General features: G+C 36.8%; 1 protein-coding gene across 7 annotated transcripts in view; it reads left to right on the top strand.

Moving 5' to 3' along the window:
* The window catches only part of LOC136260400 (hepatocyte growth factor receptor-like), a 40,930-nt gene that overhangs the window by 5,893 nt on the left and 7,244 nt on the right, over positions 1–27,793 (top strand). For 2 of the 7 annotated variants that reach the window (XM_066054119.1, XM_066054116.1), the window contains exons 1-10: positions 15,409–15,528; positions 18,374–18,404; positions 20,642–21,060; positions 21,508–21,849; positions 21,975–22,109; positions 24,269–24,401; positions 24,620–24,807; positions 25,212–25,391; positions 25,643–25,726; positions 25,781–26,004. In XM_066054119.1, the coding sequence (XP_065910191.1) occupies positions 15,468–15,528; positions 18,374–18,404; positions 20,642–21,060; positions 21,508–21,849; positions 21,975–22,109; positions 24,269–24,401; positions 24,620–24,807; positions 25,212–25,391; positions 25,643–25,726; positions 25,781–26,004 (1,797 nt within the window). In that variant the 5' untranslated portion in view covers positions 15,409–15,467. Of the gene's footprint in view, positions 1–882; positions 917–1,365; positions 1,785–4,718; positions 5,061–5,379; positions 5,539–6,534; positions 6,669–6,882; positions 7,050–7,190; positions 7,371–7,929; positions 8,014–8,063; positions 8,288–11,887; positions 11,998–12,209; positions 12,370–12,453; positions 12,591–13,027; positions 13,409–15,408; positions 15,529–15,961; positions 16,642–18,373; positions 18,405–20,641; positions 21,061–21,507; positions 21,850–21,974; positions 22,110–24,268; positions 24,402–24,619; positions 24,808–25,211; positions 25,392–25,642; positions 25,727–25,780; positions 26,005–27,793 lie in introns of those variants that run through there. The other 5 variants (XM_066054112.1, XM_066054114.1, XM_066054113.1 and 2 more) reach the window with 5 other exon arrangements.

The following is a 27,793-nucleotide window of genomic DNA, read 5'->3' as shown; positions in this document are numbered from 1 at the left end:
TTCATATTTGTAATTATGCAAACACATTATCCACTCAAACTGCAATTATAACATTAGATCTCTAATAGTACAGTCACCCTAATGGAAAATATATATAATAGCTAGACATCGAAACACAGGGTTCTACGGAATTTAGTATCCTGAAAGACCCTGTGTTGTGGTGTCCGAGTGAAGTGAAGGCACTATTACAAGACCTGATAGTTTCTAAATTCTATGGAACCCTGTATTTCGATGTCTAACTTATTTAGGCTACAGCTTGATGTTGTACCATCACAGCTGCTTGTGACATGAGAAATGTAGCGTTAACAAACTCATTACACCTCGTTGCCAATGTTACAGGCATGTAATTGCTGTGTTTTGTGTCATCTCAGAGACAGGAATCTATTGACACAAACAAGAAATCTTTAGGAGTTGGATACCTGTACGTAACTAATGAAATTCAAGTATTTCATCTTGCTGTGGTCTAATCATAGTTACAATATTGTTTCTGGTTATAAACAATGCAATGTTTCAAATAAGCACATATTCTAATATATCCAGTACACCTTTTCACTTATTTTATTGCAGGATATAAGAGGGACTTGCAGATACAAATGAAGTGTGATCTGTACCAAAACAGTCAAGCTGTGGGAAAGGTTGCAGCCTATAATATATCACGATTGAAAAGTAGTGACATCAAAGGTGGCAGCTAAAGAATAGCTGCAATGTTATCAGTTTTAATAATAACAGCATTTGTGATGTCATTATTAAAACTTGTTGACATTGGGCATTTCTTTGCCACTACTTTTGATTTTGCAGCTTCACGTTATTTTCCTGGCTGCCCCTATTTCACAACTTCACTGTTTCAGTATCTGTATGTTGTAATTGTTATTGTTTATATAGCTGATGCGCAAAATCACAATAACTCCTCGGCAGTGTAAGAGTTTATGTATGTGTGTGTGTGCATGCATGCATGTGTGTATGTCTTTAAATGGGGTCCTGGATGTATTAGCTGGGGAAATAGTCCACCCATCTGTGTGTCATCATTGGGTGCCTGGTGTGAACTGGGAAAGCAAATGTCAACTGTCCATGTCTAGCGTAATAAGTGAGGTTCAGGTGGGACTTTGGGTGCCCACGTCTTTTCCTATAAAATCATGGTAGTGTGACTGTCTGAAAGCTTTGTTTTTTGCTGTGTGTATGTATGTGCGAGCGTGCATGCGTGTGTGTACATTAAGATTATAGGGTAGGTTAGTGTAAGTGTGTCCGGTGTATTGGATGTGTGTGGGTGTGTGTACACATGCATGTGCATGTGGTGTTTGGTATTTAAATGTTTGTTTATCCTGATTGTAAGCAGTGAACATTTGCAATTCTTTTTTATCCACACAGATGTGGACATTTTCCACACACCAACTTGTATTGTGGTGAATACATTGATACCAACACAGTAGTCTATGTTGATACTGATGTCTTCAACTATACTGAAATAAATAATGCTCTCAGAGTTTTTCATGACGGAGGATTGTTTGGTAGATCACAGGTGCCCAACAGTTCATGTAGGCCTCAAATAGTTTACATGATTTGTCAGTATGTATATCCAAGATGTGACAATGACACACAAGCTTTGCTGCCTGTGTGTGAAGATATTTGTTCAGAATACACAGAAAATTGTATATATGCATTCAGAGCACTACCTGAAGTTGCTCGTGTTAGACCAATTGCTGAGTCATTCATTGTGAATTGTACTAACCAGTTCAGTGCATTTGGTTCTGTTAACTTTGACACAGAAAACTGCTATGATTTTTATTGTAAGTATATAATATAGATATATTGCAACATACAGCTCCTCTAGCCATGGGAATAAGTTGCATTACTTTAATGTATGGAGAGTATGGAACCTCAGGTTTAGGGGTTGTATGATATTATTACTATTTATCTGTAATGTACAGACTCAGTAAGAGTATAATGTACATATTATAATTTAATAATTCTTCTTAGTTAGATAGTGATTGTAAAATGACGTTCCAATCTATCTTTGAAAGACTCAAGATCGAATGCCAGAGTGGTGTCTGCTGGTAAAGCATTCAGAGTACAATACTTGAAGGGAAATATGATAGTTTATATACTTGTATTCTAGCTGGTGGTACATTGAAGTGATGGGTATGATGGCTTCGTATCGGATATGGTGGCATGGTTTGTGTTAAGATGTTATGAGTAGGAATATGAAGGATGCTGTTAACAATTTTGTACAGTGATCTAGCTTAGCTTGAGCACGATGTTGTTCTAATGTGGTCCAATAAAGATTTTCAAGCATGCGGGTGACACTGGAGGTGTATGAATAGTCGTCAAAAATATATCTGGCCATACAGCATTGTACTGATTCAAGTTTCTGACTGTCTTGTAATGTGTGTGGAGCCCACACAGTGGAGCAGTATTCTAGAATGGGTCGCACATAAGATTCATAACATTTTGTCTTAACTGATGGGAGACAACATTTTAGATTTCCTTGCAAGAAAGCTCTAACATTATTTGCTTTGTGGGTAATGTAGGTAATGTGATCAGACCAAGTAAGATTATTGTTGATTATCACTCCGAGATATTTGATGGATGGAACACGTTTGATTTGGGAATCGCTTAAGGTATACTATGATGTGAGGGGATGCTTTTTAAGAGAGACTTGGAGATGTTCACATTTGTCTAGGTTAAAGAACATTTGCCAGTCAATAGAGTCAGACCACTGGAATAGTGTGTTTAAGTCCCGTTGAAGAGCCTGTATATCGTCACTTGTTCGAATAACACAGTACACTAAGGCATCGTCAGCGTAAAGCTTAACTGTACTAGATATGCATGTCTGGACCAATGCACCCCACCTTTGTAAGCTGTATGGTCTTGGTGAGTGGAAAAGAAGATAGCAGTAGGGCAGTGAAATATTATGGCAGAAGTTTAATACCATTTGTTGTTATCTGTGGATGGACTGCTGTGCCAAGTAGCACAACATTTTCTTAGCACAATTGGCAGATTAATGGGTACTCAGAAACAACGCACTATGTTGTCATTTGGGTCAGGACGAGATGGCATTGGCCTAGAAATGGGTTTCCCCCCATGAACAACAGGGCAGGCACTAGGTTCTTTGTAGGCCTACATATATAGGTTTGGTCACCCTTTTGGTTAAGTTTAGGTTTTCTACTAGTTGAGAGATTTTTGGGAGTACCATTTATTGAAGGGGCTAGAGCTCCTCCACTTTTGTTTTAGAGAGGGCTTTACTCCTTCATTCAGTATACTCTAACAGAGCAGTTATCTGCTCCAATAGAACAGTCACATACTGAGTAGTATAAGTTATAGTTAAACCACACCACGAGTAGGATATTGTAGTTATCAACCCGAAGCCGAGGTGTTGATAACTAGATATCCTATGAGTGCAGTTGGGGTTTAACTGGCTTCTATCCCACACTTTGAAGCAGCCAAGTTCACAAACGTGTCAGTAAGGCTAGATAAGCATGTCAAGTTGTGTATAGGTGGGTGGGGGAGTGGGGGGCATGTCCCCCCACTTTTGTGGGATAATCATGTTTGCAAGAAAAGATCGAGATACTCTAATAGAACAGCCAACTACTCCAATAGAACAGTCACTTTTACATCTCCTATAAAAGTTGTAATTTGTTTGCAAAATAGTTTAAAATACTCTCTCAGAGCCTCTACTTGGCAAGCCCCCAGATTTCCATGGATAGCATACATATCTGTTGTATGCTTCATACTCCATTGTGTAAATTTCCTGTCAAAGTTTGCCCTTCACTCTTTGGCCTTCTCCTGTCTGTATGGCTTCAATTTTTGCTGAACTTGTAGTTTTACAATGTGTGTATGGCTTTCATCTTTTGTTGAACTTGTAGGTTTATAATGTGTAGGGCTTCAATTTGCTTTGATTGCACTTCTTTCAACTGAATGTATAAATATATGTTGTCTTCCATATATGAATTGGGGTTTAACTACCATTCCTGGGGTTTAACAACCATATACTCCCAGTTTTTTACTCTGATGTAGGGCTTCAGTGGGATAGAAAAAATATTTACCAACCTTAAGAAGGCAAATTAGATAAAGCATGCTGAGTGTGCTTTGCATACTGTGCTAATTCATCAACCATAATTTTACCAACCCCCCTCACTTAATATTTTTATTACTACGCTCCTGATGCCATTAGAGGTAAATATTTATTTATTTCTTATTATTAAGGCTTTACAGCACAAGTGCTGAAGGTCTGTAGGACACCTGGTCCTACAGCCTCTTGAAAGTTGTTACAGATATTGATAGTAAAATATTTTTAACACGTATGTTAGGTACAAACCTGTAGGCTTGAGTACATTGTGCTCTTTAAATTACTCATTAATCCTTCTGGCAATTCTTTTTTTATTTACCTATTATTCTCAAAGTTATTCTTGCATGGATGTTTCCTGGAGTGATTCAAGTTACATACATTTTTCTTCAGGAGATAAAAAACATAATTACTACGTAGCAAGCCCTTACAAGATTGAGGTGTTCTAATAGAGCAGCTGTAATACACTGGAGTAACTGTTTTATTAGAATTACAATTAATTATTCCTAAAGGCCTTCCTATTATTCTGGAATTATTCCTGACACCAATTATTCTTCTGGCATAATATATGTATGCATTAAAGCTTTTCTTGGCATTTATATTGTTTCTCACAACGACGAAATGGTGTGCACAAAAATGATTTTATTATTACCCACAGTGGTACCCACCTTCACAAGATCTACTGTGCTTGCTGGAGACAATACTGATGGCAGGCTAATAGTGATTCCTGATAGGGATACATACACCCCATATTGCTCTGAGTTTCAAAGAAGACCGACCACTGTGACATGTAGTGCTAGGGGTAATCCTCAACCAACCATCGAGATATTTAAAGAGTATGATAATGGAAGTTGGGGTACTTTCCAACATATTTTTCAATCAGAAGATGAAGTCGCTGTAAAGTTAAATATACTAGACTATGGAGAATCTGTAAAGATACACTGTTTAGCAACTAACATTGTAACTACATTGAATTTTAGCATCAATTTGACATACACATGTAAGTAGCACTTGTGTTTCCTTGTTGTTGCTATACTAGGTGTTACTGTATACATTCATTGCTTTTAAAACTATACCTGGCTCAGTGGCATGCACCATTTGTGTTGCTTGAAAAGTTATTTATGTTAACTCATTATACGTCTTCAACAGACAACAAGAGTCATGTATTTATATCTAGTCGAATGTTTAAAATACAATAATTTTGTTATTGGTTGGTTATTTGATTGCTTTTAAGAAGCATATTGATCAGACTAATGTGACTTTGAGTAAGGATTTATTTTGTAATTTGATTGCTGTTGTTTTTGTGATATGTACTGTAGGTTGCAGTGATGACACTAGGAATATGCAGTACTCACTAGGACAGGAATTCATGACCAGTAACTGTTGTCAGTGTTTGTGTGGTAATGGTGGAAACATTTCCTGTAACATGGCCACCTGCAGATCAATGGCACGGTGTGAACTCTCTACTAGTGAATCAGGTAGTGATCCTTGTAGTAGTGGATAGGGCTTTGTCTGTATCATATCTAGACATGACTATATTTTGACCCGTATCAACTGTCCTAGTGTTTAGCTATTTCATGTCTATGTGTGCAGATCATCTTTATTTTTGTAGACCCAATCCTCTGCAAACATACATACTGTTGCTATTTGTAGCCTTGTATCAGGAATTTATCAGTACCATGATGTGTTTGCAATCAGTCCAACAATCTAAAGCCCAACAAGCTATAGCCCATGTTTAGGGTGGTCACTGTGTACATACTAGTTGCTATATGAGCACTATTGGTTGCCTATTATAATAGTTTTCAAATGGAATATTTAAGGAAATTTATAGCAGCTCATATTTTAGCAATGTTTCTAGTTGTGGCTACTTATGCTTGTGTAATGAAGCAAGAAATTTAAATTGTTATTAGTACTTATAGCAAACTTCTCAAGCAACGAACACTCAATTATTTGTGCTGTAAATTTAAGGGCTTTCCTTGTAAAGAGCTGGCCAGAGTCCAGACATGGTTCTAGGGAGTTTCACTGGTTTCTGGAAACCAGTCAGCTTTTGAAAATGAAAAGATCATTATACTCTAATAGAACAGTTGACAGAATCCGAAGCCAAAATTCTGCTAAGTTAATGACTAAAAAGGTTATATATACTTATTGTACAATTTAAAGTGATAAATACCTTTGATTTATCACAAAACTGCTTAAAAATTGCTTCTCAACCAGCATCTTAAAGTGACAAGCGCCTCTAAAAGTATAGTTATCATGTTAGGACACCTTACTTCTATAGAGATTATTTTATTAAGGCTACCCATGGCTTTTATCTGCATAATGTACAGTGGTTGCTCTTCTGCTTTAGAAATTGAAACCAGTCAGTTAATTTTCTAGAAACACCCCTGACACAGGTTGACTTGTTGGTAGCAAAATCTTTTCAGTGTTCTTATTTTTATTTATTCAGTTGAGAGATATTTTACTGTATTATATAGGTGTTCCAGCTGGTGTGATTGTAGCAATTATTGTGGTTGTGATATTGGTAATTGTGGGAGTAATAATAGCAGTGATATTTATAACAAGATGGTATATGAAGAAGAAATATGCTATGAAAGAAAATGTAATTAGGTATGTTTTAATGAACAGTTTGTATGTACAGAGACACTCAGGCTTGTGTGTAACAGGCAACACCAAATGCTCTTTTATAGTAAGCTTGGTCATGCGCACAAAATAGTTATGTCATGAGCCCATGCCAAGTCAGTTGTACTTTGCAATTGCAATGTAACCTGTGTGTAGTGTATGTATGGTTGATGATATGTTAACTGGTTTGTTCATTTTATTAGGATGCATAAATCAATCCATCACACTGTGGCTTTTGAAGACCAAAAGAGTAAATCTGACAGTGGAAAAGTGTTGTTGACATCTGTCGATGTATCCCAGGAACATGAACACACTGAATCCAATGATAATGTTGTTGATGTCCAACACGTAGAAAAAGAGAAGAGTGAAAGTAATTGTATTGTTGGTGCAATTAGCTGCATGTGTATGGTATAATGAAGAGACCTATTAAATTAGTTAGAGTATTTATTTATAGTGCATTAATTTTGTATTTTTAGTATACCTATAGATAAAGGGTATATGTTGTCCACAGAAAGAGCAACCGATCCAGGAGTGCTATCTGCATCATCTATTAATGACCTACTCACCGCCTGTGAAGAAGAAGAATTTCAGTCTACACTAGAAATAATAACTAATGCAATGAATGATCATCACTTGGGAGGATTTATTAAGTCACATGATTGCTTGACCATTCATAAGACTCTTGGAGAAGGTGAGATATCGTGATCTGCACTTTCTGTATTATAATGATCCCTAATAGGTTATTAGCTTACGTTTATTTATTAGTTCTATTGTAATTATGTGTGCCATTAATGAATTAGAAACGAATGGCACCAGGCCTGTTACACACTATTGCATATGGAGAACAGCATGACATTTTGAGTACATAATAAATAATAGAGGGAGGAGGTATTATTACCTACGTATATGCATGTGAAATACCATACATTTAATGTAACGTTTCTGATTGCATTAAGGCATAGCCTACAAAAAGTTAGTAGGAATAACAAAGCCTCAAAAGATCTGTATATAAATACGTATATGGCTACATGCTAAAATGATCAAACATTTAGGGAATGAAACAAATACTGCAAAGGATGCTTGCTAAAGATTTTGTTATTCGGATAGTAAAAGTAGTTATGCAGGAGGTTTACATCCATTGTCCCCAGTTTGAGTTTAGGATCTGAATGTAAGTATGGGATTTTGTTCAAGTATGGATTTCCTATACTTTAGCCTTTAGCCTTTAGCTATGTATATTATGTGTCATTCAGGTGCATTTGGTAAAGTATTTTATGGGCAGCTCAAAGATGAAGCTGATGACTCTAACTTGGAAGTTGCAGTTAAAACAATGAAAGGTACTTCACATCAAGTCAATCGAGTTTAGAATCTGTTTGCTTTGTTTCAGACTGTAGCAGCATGGATGAGCTAAACTCATTCATTTCTGAAAGTGTCATCATGAAAGATTTCAAACACAGAAATGTTCTTGGACTAGTTGGAGTATCAGTTGGAGTAGAAGAAGATAAAGCAGTACCATACATCATTTTACCATTTATGGCAAATGGAGACTTGAAGAGATACCTGAAAGATAAACGAACAGCAGCAGGAAGAGATGTGAAAGCATTGTTCAAAGTATGTATAAAAGTATTGTTCATACTGTATAGCTTAAATATTTCGAGGGAGGGGGATATTTTCAAGATTGAGCCATATTTCAATAGTGACCTGTGTGAACATTTTAGTGGATTTGCAAATGTAACTATTGCAATAAAAATTATTAGTTATAAAATGAAGTAGGAAAGTTGTAAAGCAAGAAATATAGTCTGTGTTGAAAAATCCCTACTTTGGAATGTTACCACCATCTACCATCATTCACATTTCTTGTTTCACTACTTTTTATCACTAGAACCTTACTTGATTAATAATTAGTAACTTTTATTGCACTAACTTTACTTTTGTTATGACTGCTGTAGTACTGTTTAAGTAGAGATCACAGTGAAAATTTCGCGCGCCACCCAAAATTCCGCCTTTAAAAATCATCATAGAGACATTTTACACTTCGAAAATCACCTTTACGGAACAGCAATAGTCCATATAATACATAAAACAGCATTAAATATAACAAAACACTTACAAGTGGCCGGATATTAAATTTTTAAAAATCGCCAAAACTCGAATTTTAGTCTCACTGCCTCACTGACTGCCTCACTGCCTCAGTGACCACAGTTGCAAAGCTAGAGGCCAAACAAAGCAGCACATGGCCACCATTTTATGCCACAATAACAAACTCACCAGTGGGATGTGCCTTTTGGGGTTCCGACGAGTGTAGGCCCTATGTGCCTTGTCTTTTCTTTCATCTTCAATCAGGCAGCTTGTCTTCTTCTTCATCCAATGAAACCATATCAAGACAATAATTTTCTGTATCAACACTTTCTTTCAGCAACATAATATACACGCCACAGAATTATTTCAGAGCTAGATTTCAGAAGCGCTTCAATCCCAGTGCTACTATAAGAGATATACTAGCTAGATATCTGCAAGTTCGCGATTGGGATCCTGTTCGCGATAGGTTCATGACCACACCCATCAATTAAAGATCTAGATGGACTAATAGCGATGGAGTATGGAGATCATACTTCTTAACCAATCTAGCTGTTTATTTAACAGTAAACAAGATGACCTCACCCCTTATTGGTCTAGCTAGCTGCACACCTCTGGGCTGACTCAAGATATACTCTAATACAACAGTCACTGTAATACAACAGTCATGTATGATATTCTAATAGAACAGTCACAAGTTACATAGTAGCTAACTGTGATGCGCCAAAAAAAAAAAAACTAGTATTTTTTTAAATTGTTAATTTAGAAATGAAGTAGGGATCTATGCAACAAAAAGTAGTGAAACAAGAGATGAATGATGGTATTACAGCATAGCTCAGTGGGAATGTCGCCTATAAATTAACAATTTTTAAAAATACTAGTTAGAGTATCTCAATCTCACTGCTGAGCTACACACAGTAGATTAAAAGGGTGTGAGTCAATGCCGTGTCTCTAATTGCAGCTAGGCCTCTTTAAGGGTGGTGAGGGAGTGGCAGTTTGTTCTGATCGTTTGAGGGTGTGGTCCTATGCAAAATTGTTTTATAAGCACAGCTACATGTATCTAATCCCTCGTAAATGCTTCAAATATTGTTTATAGTTTTATGGCATCTCCTCTAAGGAAAGTGTCAGTATGGAAAGTAATGCCTTGGTATAGTTTTCTTGCATGAAAAAGGCAACCATGTAATTGAAAATAAAATGAATGGTGAAGCGCAGAAGGCAGATAGTCATCAGAATCAGAAAAAGCACATACCACTCATGAATTTGTTGTTGGCCATGAAATTGTGGCTGTGTGCTGCTTTATTTTGCCTTTAGCCTTGCAACTGTGGTCAGGTAGGCAGCCGGGCAGACATAGACAGACCAGAATTTGAGTTTTTTGATATGTTTTAAATTCTATATCTGGCCGTCTGCAAGTGTTTTCTTGTCTGTAGCTATTTGTTGTTAGATGGACTAAGATTATTCTGTAACGGCGATTTTCGTCACATAAGATGTTTCTAGGATGATTTTTAGAGGTGGAAATTTGGGTGACACCCATCATTTCAGGGAGGGATACTGAACTACCATAAAGTTTGATATATGCTGGTCTAAATTATTGATGCACTGATACCACCTTTTCACTACCAATCTGATACTGGTACATTTTTTGGTGGAAATGGCTGATACCAATCCAATTCCAATACTTTGCCACACAGGCATTGTTCACAAGAAACAGCTAGTAACTCCAACAATTGTTCTTACTAAACACAGATTTTGCTAATCTCAGCTCATCAACTGCAGTTTGCTGGTTTCGTGGCCATGGATAACAACCTTTATGGCTTCAACAAATGTTATTTTGTGCTTGCTGCCATTTCCATTGTACTATAGCTAATAATGCTAGTGGTTGGCTACTTTCAAATGGTTTATATCAGCTCTTGCTCAACTCCATTTGATGTGCTACACATACTGCCATCTTGAAAAGCAAATAAAGGCTGCAGCACATGTTGCTGTCAGTGCTGGTCACTGTAAAGTGCTAAAAATAATAAATACTTATAGTTTAAAGGAAGAAAATCCATTCCTCCTGAAGGAGACTGAGTGTGGTGCTCGACTAGACATTGGGTGGCCTGCAGTTCGAATCCTGAGGTAGTCCTTTCTTTGGCCCTTTTCTGTTTCACCTTATTGTTAGCTAGGTTAAGTAATCATTTAAAGTCTCCTTAGGTTAGGTAATCCAAAGGCTGCAGCACATGTTGCTATCAGACCTTCAGTGCTAGTCACTGTAAAGTGCTAAAAATAAAAAATAAAAATAAATAACAATTAAGTGATGTCATACGAAATAGTTTTATCTGATACCACCAAAATAGGGTTTATACTGAACTAGTATTAGTATTAAATTTCCCCCTTGAAATATTTAGGCTATATGGTAGTGTAAGTATGTAAATTCACTACTAAATTTGAAGTTTACTTGCTGACATTGTATAGGAAGTGGATAGTGTACTTTGCATAGGTTTGCATTTCTAGTTTAAACTGCATGCATAAGGCTACCTAATAATTTTTAAAAATTTTACTGAGATGGTGATTACACTTCTGAAGATTACTCCTTACTTTATGTCAGCCGTATTTGTTAAACCAAACCTCATTTTATATTACCTATAGTCCATTCAATTACCAGCTGATTTGACTGGTTTCATCAACATACAGCTGAATTATCAAATCTGCAGTGACCAACTATAACACATTATATACCTTTAAAAACTTCTTGTATTACACATGTTAAAAGTAAAACCTATATAGTCAGCTTTTGAAATTAAACAATCAGCTTTTCCCCATGAATTATCAGTGTCTCTGCTTTAGGTGCAGAATATAATGCACATGAGTAAAGTTAACACTGACAATCAGCTGAAATCATCATGCACATGTGTGGCACCTGTTCTAATTCTGCCTTAATTTTTTTCCAGCAGTATCACTCTTTTGATGACCAAATTAAATACTCTCAACTTAGTAGTAGCTATATATGTGTCTCTTACTTTAGCATATGTGGAGCATCTGAGATCTCAATATTCCTGTATGCCTTACAGCTTTGTAAACTTTTAAAGAGTAATTTGTCACTAGTTAGTATAAAATCCCTCAGCAATTAATATTAGCTATGTATGTTATGTTTAACAGGAGATCAACTACTTAACACTGGTCAGGATGTGTTGTGATGTTTGTAATGGAATGAAATATCTTGCTTCTATCAAGTTTGTTCACCGAGATTTGGCTGCAAGAAATTGCATGTAAGTGATGTCTATTTGGTAGAATGGTACTAGGTACTAGTAAGCAGTAGCCATGCATATATAATGAGCACTGCTATCACTGCTAATATACGTAAGTTCATTGTAAATAATGACAAGTAAAATGTATGTACAGGGGTTTGATGATGATAGTAATGGTAACGTCTACTATAGCGGTACATTATGATTTAATTGTGAATTTCTTTCACATGCAGGGTTGACAAAGACTTGGTGATCAAAGTGGCAGATTTTGGACTTGCAAGAGATATTTATGCTGAAGACTACTACAGATTAGGACACACAGCTAAAGTACCTGTTAAATGGATGCCACCAGAGAGTATCCATGATAGATATTATGACCAGAAGACTGATGTGGTGTGTTAAGTGCATGTGAATTGAATAGAAATTTGCACGTTGATAAAGCTAGACAGAGGAATTTAAAAGTTCTTATTTTTCCAGTGGTCATTTGGAGTAGTCTGCTGGGAAGTTTTCAGTCTGGGGAAACTACCTTATGCTGGACTGGATAACCAGAACATAGTGCAGTACATTGAGTCAGAGAAACGATTATCAAAACCAGCTCTTTGTAGTAGTGAAATGTAAGTCAGTAGATAATTGTGTAATTGTGCATGGTATTAAATTTTATCACATTACTTTTACATACACATGCACAGCATTGCGGTTACCGGCATGCATGGCTGTTGTATAGTTGGTAAGCGTTCACCTGAGCCCCCACCAAATAATAAAAGGTGAACATGTGTTCACTCCCAATGGTTTTGTACTGGAACAAGCATGTTCATGTTTGCGCCTGAATCATCCATACTAAATGTGATGTATAGGATATTTTAATGCCTCATAACTCACTTGTTCTTGCCCATATCAAAGCATTTTTTGACTATTAGTTCTGGGGTTAAAGGGCTTCACAGCGCTACTAAATGTATGGGCAGCTGACCCATGTAACAAGAGTTATTAACAAGAAACAAGAACTCATGCAGGTGAAAGCAAACTGACTATAGTATTGTCATATCTCTTTCAGGTACCAGGTTATGTCAAGTTGCTGGCAGCTGAAGAACAATGATAGACCAGTGTTTTCTACACTAGTAGAACAACTTGAACAACATTATTGTGATGTAATGGAATCTAATCCATCTGATCCCTCCTCTCCATACCACAACCTGTTTGATGAAAGTGTTTATATAAATTGGAAGCCTGAATGAACAATTTGAACAGTTCGATTGTCAGATATTAATTTGAGTTCATTTTTTGATAATTGACAACTTCTGGTAAAATATTTAAATGAAATACAGTGCTTTATTGATTAGAACATAATTATCCATATTTTACATTCTGTAAATCTTTGAATTTTAAGCATACTTTAAATACTACACTTACGTACTTCAGTTATTATTGTTATTAAGGAGGGAAAGAGACAATTGTGTTATTAATTATGTATAATGCATGTGGGTGTGGTGAGGAAGGGAGAAAGCAAGATGGAAGTCACTTCAGTGGTAATAGTGTGGTTGGGGGAGCTCAAGGAGAGGGATTATATATATATGCTATTTCATTCATCTCTAGATCTGGTAGCCATCCAATACATACAGGGGCCTAGCCTCAGGTGTACCATGCACTGGCAGCCACAGAGTGGTCAGTACAGGAGCCCTGGCAAGGCTTACACTAATATTAAAAAGTATATAGAAAGAGAAAAAGGGAGATCCACTAGATCCCAGTCTGCATGGGGAGGCTCTAGACTTAAAAATTCTATATGAGTAGGACACGACAATACCAGCAGCCTGCTCAATTAATGATCTTACAGTCTTCTTTGCAACACCAGAAGTGCTAGCCACTTGAGCAAGTGTGTCTGACATAAAGTGACCTAAACATCCAATCTCAATAGAAATAAGATCAGCAATGTTGAAGGTCATGTAATGAAGAGCCATACCGATCTTCCTTCCGAGCTCTTGCAACCAATAGATGTTGCTGCAGCTGGGTATTAGTGGGAATTGTTAGTTCAAACAAGCAGATTGAATCATTAGAAATTAAGTCCAAGTCGGGTCTACTAATAGTCTGGAATGTCAGCAAACATTCAGGTAAATGCTGTTGGAGTCCATGAACAAAAACCTGCATGAAAGGTTTACCTGCCCTGATCAAGAGTAACAGAACATCCAGTCAAGCTATGGTTTGTTGTGGGTTAGGGAGCTTGACAGAGAGCATGTTTAGGGTCAGTAATGGTGTTCTGGTCCGTCTGGCCAGGTTCATACATAGGAGTTGGTAGAGTGTCACAACCAGCATGTAGCAAGAAGGACAGTTGTTTCTCAGGGAGGTCATACATCAATCTCTTCCACAAAGGACAAGCTTGCTCCATATCTAAAAATTTATTTTGAACAGATAATGGCTTGAAGCTTGATTCCCAATAATCAGCATGAGTAGAATGTAAGTGATGACGTGCAAGCCAGCCGGGTTCTTCAATGTAGCAAAGTGAATTTAATTGTTAGCAACTGAAGCCTTATATAATTAGCAGCAGTAAGTCAAGGACAGTGGAAGAAACATCTGGACTGCTAGCTATAGCTAGAACAGAATGTCGCAGCTCTACAATCAGTGGGCAACTGATCAACAGCCAAAATAGCAATAACAAAATCATGACAGCTTAGCTGACTGCTTCAAAAAATGGGGGCAAAAAGGGTATAAGCTGCATTGTGTATTAATCTGTTCAGTATAATTTTAAGATGAAATTATGTGTTAGGGCACTGAATTTCATATGTTTAGTAATCTGGTGCATTATGTACATTCAAAAGTTATTTTAATATGTCATCATCAGGGGCGGATCCAGGGTCTGGAAAGAGGGGGGGCACCTTGCTGAAAAAAAGTTGAAGAGCAAAAAAAAAAAAAAAAAAAAAAAAGGTCACAACAATAATAGCTAGTTATCCTTTACCAAATATATTATATCACGTATGTTATGTAAAATAAAATCCTATTTATAGCTTCCTAAGTAAGCTACACTTCCCCATGAACACTGACTGCTTTATTAGAGTGATTGGTGATTGACTGCTCTATTAGAGTATCTCGATCTTATATACATTTTTTTAAGGGAGGGGGGGGGGGGGGGGGGGGGCACGTGCCCCCTGTGCCCCCCCCCTGGATCCGCCCCTGATCATCTCAGTCATCATATGTATGGTGTTCGGTCATTGCTAATATGCCTTTAGCTAGTATGTACTAGCTAAACTCTCAACTCAATTATAGACTACATCTATAATATTGAAGTGTGTGAATATACGTTTTGTGTACCCCCTGTATACTTGTCTCAGACTGTCAGCAATCTGGCACTATGGTCGTGTTGGCGCGTATATTATCTATGGTTGATGGTTGCGCTTAATTTCTAATTGATAAGCGTGTACCTAGCTTTAAGCGCTGCGGATAGAAGTGCACGCGATGGACCAGACGGCCAGCCGCGTGGGGGTTCACTGACTGTTTCCTTGTGGATGACAATGTCGCACACTTTAAATGCTACGGTCTGCCTGATTCTGTTTGTTTTCGGAAGTGGTGAGTCTGTTGCTAACAGCAAGTTAACCCTAGTCACTTTTAAAATTGCATTGGATGAGACTTGCGCCCGTCAGGTACAAAAAAACCATACTCACAAGTATTATAATGGTTGAACGCAGAGAAAATCCTGGATACCAGGCTGGGTGGCTACTCAGGCACTTGCCTAGATTGCAAGCGAACCCGTGGATACTGAAGTCACCACCTCGCACGGCCACCTGACGCAGCATGCAGTGCCTAGTTAATCATAGATTTATAAACCCCAGGGTTTATAAATCTATGGTTTAATGTGGTTGGGTTCAGTAACATAGAAATTGTTAGCAAGCTATAGCTACTGCATAAATTGCACATGATGCACCTATCAATGTAATGCCCGACTACCAGTAATACGGGCTGAGGGTGGGGAAAGATCGGGGATGGTGGAGGAATTGATCGTTAAATTTCCCCGACATAGTGGGGATTTGTCTCCACTAACTCAGACAGCAAAGGTGTGTGCTTTCAGTTTTGGGAGAGGTGTCTTGGGTGCTAGCTATTTAGCTAACATGTTCCGGCATACTAGAATCCACTCGAACCGCTAACTCATCACTAGACCAACACCACATGACCGTACAAATCGCCTCCTAGCCCCAGTATTCCCGGGGTTTGCAGGTCGAGACTTAGTCGAGGTTTGCATCGCCAGTATTTCCCCAGTAGGTGGGGAATGAGCCTTATCCGCAATTACGTCACAACGCCGGCGAAAATAACGCAAAAATGGCGAAAAGTGTGGGGGTCAAGTGGGATACTTTGTATGGAAGGGATAACGTTTCGAGATGTTCCACGTGAAGAAAGCATGAGAAAACTCTGGTGAGGCTTATTAACTATCTTACTATGTAGGGGCACGCATTTTCGTAAATCTTTTTTTTTTTTTTTTTTTTTTTCTCGTAAATCTCGAGTAGTCCTACGGTCTGCTTTTGGTTTCTTCCCAATGGCTCTCTGTACAAAAGGCCCCCACACTTTTCGCCATTTTTGCGTTGTGACGTAATTGCGGATAAGGCTCATTGTAATTTTCAGTTATGCAAATCCCCAACTTCCCCCACCTCAGCCCGCATTAGTGGTAGTCGGGGATTACATTGATAGGTGCATTAACGTGACGCATGTCTGTATGCATATATAAATCCATACTTCATGTTTGTTATTATTTATTGTTGCTGCTTTATGGCAAAGAAAGCCAAAGGTCTGCAGGCAACTAGTACCTGCAGCCCAGTACATGCATGTACAGTAATACAGTACTAATTAACTTATTGTGTCTGATAAGTACAGTGGTTTTTCATCATCAAAATGATCCATAAAGTGTTTCCACATGAAGATGCATGGTTGCAATTGAGAGATTGATGTCAATAACTGGAAGAGCATTCCACAAACACAACAAGCAATGAAATATGAATTCCTATTTTGCTGTATTCTTACTACCTGTTTTAGCAACTATTGGACTAGCAGCAGTCATTATAGTGCACATTCACTGAAGCTGTATATGCAGACATAAGACAGTCGAGTATCTAGAGTTATAAAAAACTTGTAAATCAAAAACAGTTTACAAGGATTAACAGCTAGTCCAGTTCCAGGTTAAATGTGGCTCACAACTTTTTTAGCATAGTAGGTTTATTTTTGAACATCAAAATCACGTAGTGAATTCGTAATATTATTCTGCATATTTGTAAAGTGATAACTCCAATAGTATTCTTGACAGTGTATTTGCAAGATTACTATTTGCACATTCTAAGTGAAATGCATTATTACAACTGTGAAACGTTTGCCATTAAGTTGGTTATCTGGCCGCCACCATGGCACATAAGCTGTATCTTGCAGTAACACATTCTGAATCACATACTATACCCATAATACAAGTAATAGTTGTAACATCAGCAGCAGCCTTGATCCACCTAATATCAATGCATTTGAATCAAGAAATCCTAGCTCCATGCAATAACAGCTTGTCTGTAAAAAAAGTGTGTTCAAAGCAACTAACAGCTGATATCTGGAGTCGCCAAGAATAATGCTACAATAAATAAAATTTCACCTTTATCATTGACTCATGTTCAAAACATTCAGTTATGTTGCATTCCGATTGATTTCTCTTTTTTGAGCATTGAAAAAGGCAGCCAAAATTAATTACTAACCAATTAGAGTTTAAAAGGAATTAATTAAGAATGCAACAAGACTGAATGTAGAACACGAGTCAATGATAAAGGTCTAATGTTAAAACCTTTGTTGTATATGTAATAGTTAGCTACATTAACATTCATTCTTGGCCACTTGCTCCTTTGGTTGCCAGAACATGCTTTTTTTACAGCCACTACATGGATATATAAAGTTTGGCAGAAATTGGATGCAAATTGCTGCGACTTTTAGAAAGTAGACTTAGAGGAAGATTTTGATCATAAGACAATTGTAGTGATTGTTTTAGCTTGTTTGTTCCATGTTGCTGTACGCACAATGCCATAATTATTTTGTATGAATAGGTAAACCACAGAAATTCCTAGTTTTTATACTATTCATATACCGTATATGTACAAATTTTCAAGGTGTATAATTTTCGTGGATCGCCAAATTCCAGGATTTTCACGGTTTTATTTTTGAGGGCTACTTGTTTTTCACTAAGGTTACCTATTAGAAAGCATAGAGCTAACCCTGATAATCATTCAAGGATTAAATTTTTATGGACAGCCAAACAATTGCGAAATCAATGAAAATTATGTCCCTTGAAAATTTGTACACACAAGGTAGTGTTTCAGTAGGTACTGTGTAATGTACCAGAAAGTCTATAGTAATGTAAAAGTTTTTAAAAATTTCTTGTGTTATTTTGTTATAGCTACTGCCCAACACAGCAACAGTTCAGCAATGTAAGAGTATTACTCACATATGTATGTTAGTACTTGTATGGGCATGTATGACACATGCACAGTTCATATAGGTGTCAAGATGACACATGACAGTGTATTGTGCAGCCAAGAAAGCCGGAGCTCCACACCATGGGAATATTGATAGGAAGAAAACACTATTTTCATATATACGTACCTCCATGTTCATTTCTCCAAATGGGATGATTTTATGCTGCAAATTCTCTCCTCCACATACCAAATTTGAGCAAGATCACCTTATGCATTTGTGAAATATGAGCTCTCAAAGTTTATCTTAATTTCTTCATTTATTTTCTTGGCTTAGATTTATCTTGTACAGACATTATAATCTGATAGTTGATGGTCTAAAGCTAGATTTGTGTAGCAACCAATCTGTGCTACTACAGTAGGTGATCCATTTGATTAATAAAGTATTTATAATTAGTGCTTTTATCTGTGTGCCAATAGGTATTCTCAGCATGGTTATATAGCATACTTTGGCAAGATCATGTATACCTCCAAATATGGGAGTGATAATTTTAATTAAATAGTAGATCATAAAATAATTTTAAGGAAGTGTTTCCTATAGGTACCTTTCTAATGTTAGTCTGCAGAAAACGGTCACACTAAAAGAGGTGTGGCCGCCAGGTTTAAAAAGCATGGAGTCAAAGGTTAATATCAATCATTTGAATATGACAAAAAGCCATAGGGTGAATAAGTTGTGAAATTGAAGTTGGTGGCAAAGAAATGACATAGATGTAATCTTTTGAGTTTTATGATACCGTCATCCTTAAAAATGTTTGATATAACATCATTGTAGCCATGAAGGCTGCCAGTTTTGAATTTACAACTTTTCATCCTGATTTTTTTCAAAGACAACAAATGCTGATCTTTCCAGCTGAGTTATTATGTATATAATGTGTGTGTGTGTGTGTGTGTGTGTGTGTGTGTGTGTGTGTGTGTGTGTGTGTGTGTGTGTGTGTGTGTGTGTGTGTGTGTGTGTGTGTGTGTGTGTGTGTGTGTGTGTGTGTGTGTGTGTGTGTGTGTGTGTGTGTGTGTGTGTGTGTGTGTGTGTGTGTGTGTGTGTGTGTGTGTGTGTGTGTGTGTGTGTGTGTGTGTGTGTGTGTGTGTGTGTGTGTGTGTGTGTGTGTGTGTGTGTGTGTGTGTGTGTGTGACGTGTGTGTGTGACGTGTGTGTGTGACGTGTGTGTGTGACGTGTGACGTGTGTGTGTGTGTGTGTGTGTGTGTGTGTGTGTGTGTGTGTGTGTGTGTGTGACGTGTGACGTGTGTGTGTGTGTGACGTGTGTGTGTGACGTGTGTGTGTGTGTGTTCTTTTTATACTTGCTGGCCAAGTTTGGGCTTCCTTTTAACTGTCTTTTTCCTTTTGACAGAAATAAAAGAGTGAGTAAAGACAACATTTCTTTGGTGTTTATTTGTGTACTTGAGAACAATTTACTAACTACCATATAATATTATGCAGCCTTTTTTGAGGCATGTAATTTTTCACTTTCCATTACTTTTGCAATTTTATTTTCACAAGTAGCACTGCTTGCAGTGTATTGGGATGCCTAGATTTTTTACCATTTTCATGATTAAAATGTCATGAAAGATATCCCATTCATGAAATTTGTTAAAATTACATTCTTTGAAAAATACTGCATATACGGTACTATAAACCATTACTCTGTTCACTGAATGTTCTGTTAGGGTGACTGTTCTATTAGAATGCTTGACCACATGTTTGAGTTTTGCACTTAGCTGTTATTATCAACCACAAATGGTTTGAGCTATGATGCTAGACTATCTAAAGGCCTATTTTAAACTTGCAGCCTTTGGTTTGAATTTAATTACTTAAAGATTCAAACCAAATTTGGTATTGAGATTTACCATTAGATTCTTTTGAAGTAAATTTGGTAACACATTTTGCATTTGTTTATGCTGTTTTTGTAAATGTGTGAAAGGAGAAAAAGAAGACAAAAAATTAAGCCACCAAATTTTTCAGGAAAACCTGGGGTAATATACTATACGGATCACTGCATTTGTATTTAAAATTGACCCATTTTGAGAGGGTTTGTATTTAAAATTGACCCATTTTGAGAGGGTAAGACAGAACTTCATAAGTGGGGAAATTGCAGTATTATTTTTCCTGTTAATAAACAATGGGTAGCGTGTTGGCTTCTTGAGCCTCACAACACACTGTATTTTGCTTTGTTATAAATTGCACTTGTTTTTCCACACAGGTGCATGCCATTTCCACACTTAGTACTGTTCTGTGGCAGATATATTGATGCTAACACTGTGGTCTATGTTGATACTGATACTTTCAATTACACTGAAATTAACAATGAAATTAAATTTTTAGAGGAAACAGGAGTGTTTGGTAATATTTTTGATACATGCAGACCTTTAACAGCATACATAGTTTGTCAGTATGTGTATCCAAGATGTAATGATACTACACAGGCTTTGGTTCCTGTGTGTGAGGATAGTTGTTTAAGTTTCGCTGAAAGGTGTTCCCTGCAAGTAGAAAGATTAACTGTAATTTCTGTAAATGTACAGCTAATATCTACATTATTGACTGTGAATTGTACTGATCAGTTCAATGCGTTTGGTTCTATCAGTATTGATGCAAATCCAGAGCACTGCTATGATTATTACAGTAAGCTGTGCTTGTGTTGTGTAGTTGTGCACTTTATTTGTCCTTTTTGCGTGTACTGGTCAAGAGGTTGCTCACCATCAGCAGTTTTGCATTAACAGCTGCTCCCCCAAGATTTTTTCCATCCTTAATATACAATGTGTGTAGTGACTAAAATTTCCAAGTTTAAATGCCTAGTATCTTTATTATTGATGTACCACTGCTATAGTATCACTGGCAACCCAACCATTTTTGTATATAGCATTATAGTCATAATGCAAGTATATATGTCAAGTGACTCATGTCTAATTATTGATAAATGTATATTTCAACAAACATGTTAAGCGAGTGAACATTTTATGTGTGTGGTATTGTCTGATATACTTAATATATATACAGATGTGTGATTTATTTTGTATACGTATAAGTAAATGCTTTTAAAACTGATCCTTGTGTTCTGTTTTAATGTAGCAGTGCCCATGTTTTTGCCATCTACTGCACTTAACACTGACACTGATGATACTAGATTTATAGTGTTTTCTGATGATGAAACCTATTCTCCATTCTGTTCTGAGCTTCAGAATAGATCCCTTACTGTGACCTGTAGAGTCATGGGTAATCCTCAACCAACCATTGAGATACATGGGGAAAATAAGTATGGAAATAGGCTTAACTTTCATAGTGCTTTTCAAGGAGCTGATGAAATTGCAATAGGACTGTATCCACTTCAGTATGGAGAATCACTAACACTTCACTGTCAAGCTTCTAATATTGTAACTTCATTGACCTTTAGCATTGGTTTGACGTATACATGTAAGTTATTTAGCCATGAATGGCCTTCTGTATGCAAAATATTTGCTTATTGTTTTGGTCAATATACAAGTGTGTTACCAACATGCATATTTTCTTGGCACTACAGTATATTGTCATATTACTAGGTTGTAATGATGACACTGGGGGTATGCAGTATTCAATAGGACAGGAATTCATGACCAGTAACTCTTGTCATTGTTTGTGCGGTAATGGTGGAAATATTTCTTGTGACTTCTCCAACTGTGGGCCAAGTGAATCAGGTACATAATATGTTTTAGTTACATCACATTAGGAGTAAAATATCTTTGTTATTGACGCAAGTCTGAAGGAAAAGAGTCAATAACTAAGACCCATGACTACTGTGATATAACTGACTAAGATCACATACTGCTGTATAAGGTAGCTGTTGCTGCTTGTTTGTAACACTTTTTTCTTTGAACTCGTATTAACTCTCCCACTGGTGGGTAATAATTGTGTGTCATGCTTTCTCTTAGACATAAGTGTATTCACCAATGGTTAAAGTTACGTGTCCCAAATTTTCACACGTTATACACCAATTCTTCACCTTCCATCCATGCACTGTACAAATAGCTATAGCTAATAGCAAATTTTAGATAGTACTGTATCAGGGAAACTCCAATAAGGGTGGCGGGTGGTGGGAAGGGCAATGGGTTGCTTTCAAAATAGAAGAGGGATGAACACAGAGGTAAATTAGGCCAATTAAGTTACGAGCCATTCGGGGCTTAAAACTGGCTAAAATAAAGAAAATTTTATACCACATGTCTATCCAACACTACAAAGCTGTACATACCACATATAGCCATCCTCAGATAGGTTAAAGCTCTATCAAGGCCCCAGACTGCTTATACAGCTTGCCATGCACTGAACTTAGAAAAAGCAGCCAACAATATAGCAGACCACTAAACTCTAACTGATTTTACGGTGAAATATGATAGTGTATTCATGTACCATCGTGTTTGTCGTGAAAAATCAAACCTTCTGTCATGGTCAATAAGGCCAGTATTTTCCAGACCCAGTCACATATATTGATCTTGTCATAAGAGTAATTTGCATTTTGAGGGCTGGACTGGTATTAGTCTCAGGTATCTTGTATAGCTAATCCTGTCCAGTAAATGGCGTAGTCAGGATTATTACACCAGTTATTCTTAGTTTCTGATCAGTAGCATGATCTGTTGGTTATATAACATCTCACTCAGATTAGGGTTTAGTGGATTACATTACTAACTCAGCATTCCCTTCTAATTGTTTTGTAGCAATCCAATTTTTAGTTTGTGTGCTTTTTAATGGATTTTTTTATTGATAATGAAGATTATTTTGTAGGGTCAGAGCAATTTTTCATTCTGCATCAGGGCAGATCTAGACTTTTAAATGGGAGGGCTCTTTATTGTAGCTTCAGTCTAGCTACCTAGTAGTAATATTTCAACAATCACTTTCCAAGAATGTTTCTTACCATCAAAACCTTTAGAAGTAGCTGTTACGGTAATAGCTTTGAAACATCGAATCGATAATTGCTTTCAGAGGCGCTTATAGTGTATGAAGATGCTGGGGTAGCAGTTTTGAATGATTTTGAAATAAAGAGAGGTAAAATGAGTGTTTTGTCACTAAAAGTGTTTTTAGTAAGTAGCATTTCTTTGACTGATTAACTGATTCTGGTTTACTGAATTTAAGAAAAGCTTGTCAGCAACACATCAGGTAATATTAGGGCCCTTCCAAAATGGGGCATGGAACCCTTTGAACACACCTGGATTACCCTTGTACACATAATCCACAAAAAATTACCATTGAAAATAACCTTCTGTATAGTAGACTGTAAGTCCTAAAGTGTTGTCCTATAACCACCGTTCTTGAATGTCAACTATAGTGTTAATCAAGGGTTCTGTATAATTACAGTATGTGTTTGATGGATCAAATATCTTGGTCACATCCAGAGGTCATTGGGCCATCATAGTCAGCAACCATGACCCAATATCAATTCATAAAACTGTTATCGTGATAGTGGCATAGTATGCAAAGAACCAAGTGATTTGAATATGTGCTTATTGTAATAAACATTTACTGTTTTAGTTTTATACAATCTTAATTTTACTCTCTCTGAACTACAAAGTTACACATAATTTTCTTATAGTTATTCTAAATGCCATATCATTATGTTATAATTGTAGTTTTAAAAACCCATAAATTATTTCGTGTTGTTGCAATATAGAAGTTCCTCTCTCAGAGATAAAATATATGGAGCTGGACCTGTTAAGTTTAGTCTTTGTCCATAGATGTGATTTATTGTATCCTTAATTTTTAAAATTTATTTATTAAGGCTTTACAGTGCAAGTGCTGAAGGTCAGTAGGAGGACACAATTTGGAGACTTTTTCTAAGGAAGATTTCAATATATTATATCTATAGGTGTTCCAGCAGGTGTCATTGTAGTGATTGTTATGGCTGTGACATTGGTTATTGTGGCAGTAATCATAGCAGTGATATTTATAACAAGATGGTATATGAAGAAGAAACATGCTAAGAAAGAAACTGTAAATGGGTATGTGTACATTGTTAATGAACATTTTTCATGTAGTATGTTCTGTATATCACTTTGTTATTGTGCTGTTTCCGATATGACTGTACTGTAAAGTCATGATGAGATCAGTTTTACACTATCTTGGTTATGTGTGTATTGCACGTGCAACCTATGCTATGTACATGTCTAAGTCTACATGCGGTGTATATGTATGTTATGTGCCTTGCTCATTACATTAGAATATCTAAGTCACTCCATCATGCTGTGGTTTTTGAAGACCAAAAGAGTAAATCTGACAGTGGAAAAGTTTTATTGACATCTATGAATGAATCTCAGGGACAGAATCCAATGATATTGCTGTGTTCACACATAGAATCCAATGATAATGCTGTTGATGACCAACATATAGAAATAGAGAAGGGCGAAGGTAGTTATCATATTATAGTTGGTTATTAACTGAATATGTACTCTCAATGAATATTTTGTACTACACTTTTGTGTTAAAAACATGTTTGCTACATTTTCATACCTAATATGCTACACGTATAGGGTGCGTTTAAAGCCTCACATCTTACTTGTTCTCACTCATTAAGGCACTTTTATAAATAGTTCCAAAAGGGTTTCACCGCACTGCTAAATGTTTGGGCAACTGGACTGTGTAACAAGAGTATTTAGGAAGAAACCAAGGCTCAGGTAAAGTTGAACAGTGTCAACAGACTATATAGTACACTGAAGGGTTATTATGTCAGAGTATTTTAAAATGTATTATTATGTGTGTAGGTATCCACTGTATAGTTGAATGGGTTAATGTGTTATTTCATTTATTTACAGAAAAAGCAACCAATTCTGTATTACTGTCTGCATCATCTATTAATGACCTACTCACTGCCTGTGAAGAAGAAGAATTCCAGCCCACACTAGAAGTAATAACTAATGCAATGAATGATCATCACTTGGGAGGATTTATTAAGTCACATGATTGCTTGACCATTCACAAGACTCTTGGAGAAGGTGAGATGTTATATTGGTTCAATAACAATCTTCAGTGCATACAAAATAAACTGTAGATCATCTATACGTACTTTTAATAGTCTATGACATCAGCTCCACAGACCAGTTTTAGGGAAAGACCTTTATATGTATTTCCATCTGCATGACAAATGCTTTTGTGTCTGAGTGAATTTATCTCTAGACTGGTTTTCCTAATGTTGGTATAATTCTATTTTGTAACCTTCTCTTACACATGTGTGTTAATTGTTCAGGTGCATTTGGGAAGGTATTTTATGGACAGCTCAAAGATAGTGGTGACAACTTTGATGTGGAAGTTGCAGTGAAAACAATGAAAGGTATGTGCTGCATAATGGGGAATTAAGTGTACAATGGATTTGAAACCGTTTTAGATTGTCACAGCATGGATGAGCTAAATTTATTCATTTCTGAAAGTGTCATCATGAAAGATTTCAACCACAGAAATGTTCTTGGACTAGTTGGAGTGTCAGTTGGATTAGAAGAAGATAAAGCAGTACCATATATTATCATACCATTTATGGCAAATGGAGACTTGAAAGGATATTTGAAAGACAAACGAACAACAGCAGGAAGAGATGTGAAGACATTGTTTAAAGTATGTACTATGTGCATACATTATGTGTAATGGTGGTGATTGTGCACTGGATAAGTACTGTAGACACACCCATAGTGTGATCAACATAAAATTGCTGGTTTATTTCAAGGCTCCATTCATTCTTTGGCATGCACGTATCTCCAGAAATTCCAAGAATAATAGTATTGTTAATTTAAAAATGAAATAGGAGTCCAAGTGATAAAAAGTAATGAAACAAAGATATATGAATGATGGTATTATAACAAAGCTCTGTGGGAAAATCCCTACACTGACATGTCATAATTATTTTGTTCAATGCCAAAGTAGGGATTTTCACCACAGAGCTATGTTATAATACCTCTTATTTTACTACTTTTTATCGCTTGAATCCCTACTTCATTTTAAAATTAATAATAGCTATGTATACTAGTTAGCCCATGGGGTGCCAAGGTTTATGATAGTTGTCTTGTGTGGATCTGTACAGATTTGTCTGTTATCACCCTAACTGCTGCTTACCTCATTTATAGGTTAAAAGCAAGGTGCCATTAGGCTTCTCTTGGTAAGGTTAACAATTGAACTTGTGGATTGTTCCACAAATGCTTTATTCAAAAGTTATGGCATATTTTCTGTTTGTCTTGGCCTTTCTTGCTTCTTGACAAACTCTAGATGGACGAAAGTGATAGTGATAAATTCTTTTCAACCATGGTAGTCTAGTAATACTCTACTGATTCAGAAGAGGGTCAACAAACTTGGCAAAACCAGCTACAAGATTTTGAAGATTTAAAGTGAGATTTCTAGATTTTCAATGATTTTACAGTGGTACCTCCATTATCCAAACTCATTGGACCCTAGGTGTGTTTGGATAATGGAAAATTTTGGATAGACGAAGCCATACATTTATATGCAGAGCTCAGTTATAATACTCTAATAGAACAGTCACTTCACAGTTTGGATAGCAGAAAGTTCAGATAATTGATGGCTGGATAATGGAGGGACCACTGTACCAGCAATCTACAGGCTTGCTGCACAGATGTAGACTAGAAGCTTTCTTGGCTATAAGCTTTTCTGTATATGTGACTGGATTTTGGAAAAACGTTCCAAATTGCACATTAGAAGTTTCGAGATAAATGGTTTTAAAGAATTCAAGTCAGCATAACTTGCCAAGGATAGCAAGCACACATATGAAATTTACACAAAAGATGCACCAATCTATTACCTTTAAGACCATTTCCAGGACTTGTAGCTGCTTATAGAGTTTCCCGCCAAATAAGATAGAAAGTTTGAGCAGTTGGATGAGCGAAGTAGTATCACAAGTGCTCACAAAGGGGCAGAGGGTGGTGGTGGTGGAGTGAGCAAGAGATAGACTTCAAAATGGAGGCAGACTGTGATTGAAGTCCAGACACAAGATTACAGAGCTGTGCTGGCTTCTTAGTGGCTGCAGCAAAATCAACAGAAAAAACGTTTGGCCAACAATATCACGCCATCCACCAGCAAGCCATACCACTCAGAAAAGACGTCTGTTAAAACCAGTCTTGAGTAGTTTGAGTAATGCTGAGGGTCAACACTATTTGTATGATAGTGTAGCTATCCACTGGTGGTGTTGGTTTGATTTTGTCTGATGTGCAATTTGGATCAGTTTTTTGTACAATCTGCTCACATAATGATTGACTGCTTTATTAGAGTATTTGAGTGAGCCTGACTATAAGCAATGTTTATGGGCATGGTTTTGATGTCTTGTTTTTCACTGTGCTACCAATAAGAGGCATGTATTTTATGATCAATCACTCTAAGTACAGTTAGATCATTAAGG

This window comes from Dysidea avara, chromosome 7 (assembly GCF_963678975.1).
Source record: "Dysidea avara chromosome 7, odDysAvar1.4, whole genome shotgun sequence".
NCBI classification, from domain to species: Eukaryota; Metazoa; Porifera; class Demospongiae; order Dictyoceratida; family Dysideidae; genus Dysidea; species Dysidea avara.
This window is presented reverse-complemented; position numbering and strand designations above follow the sequence as displayed.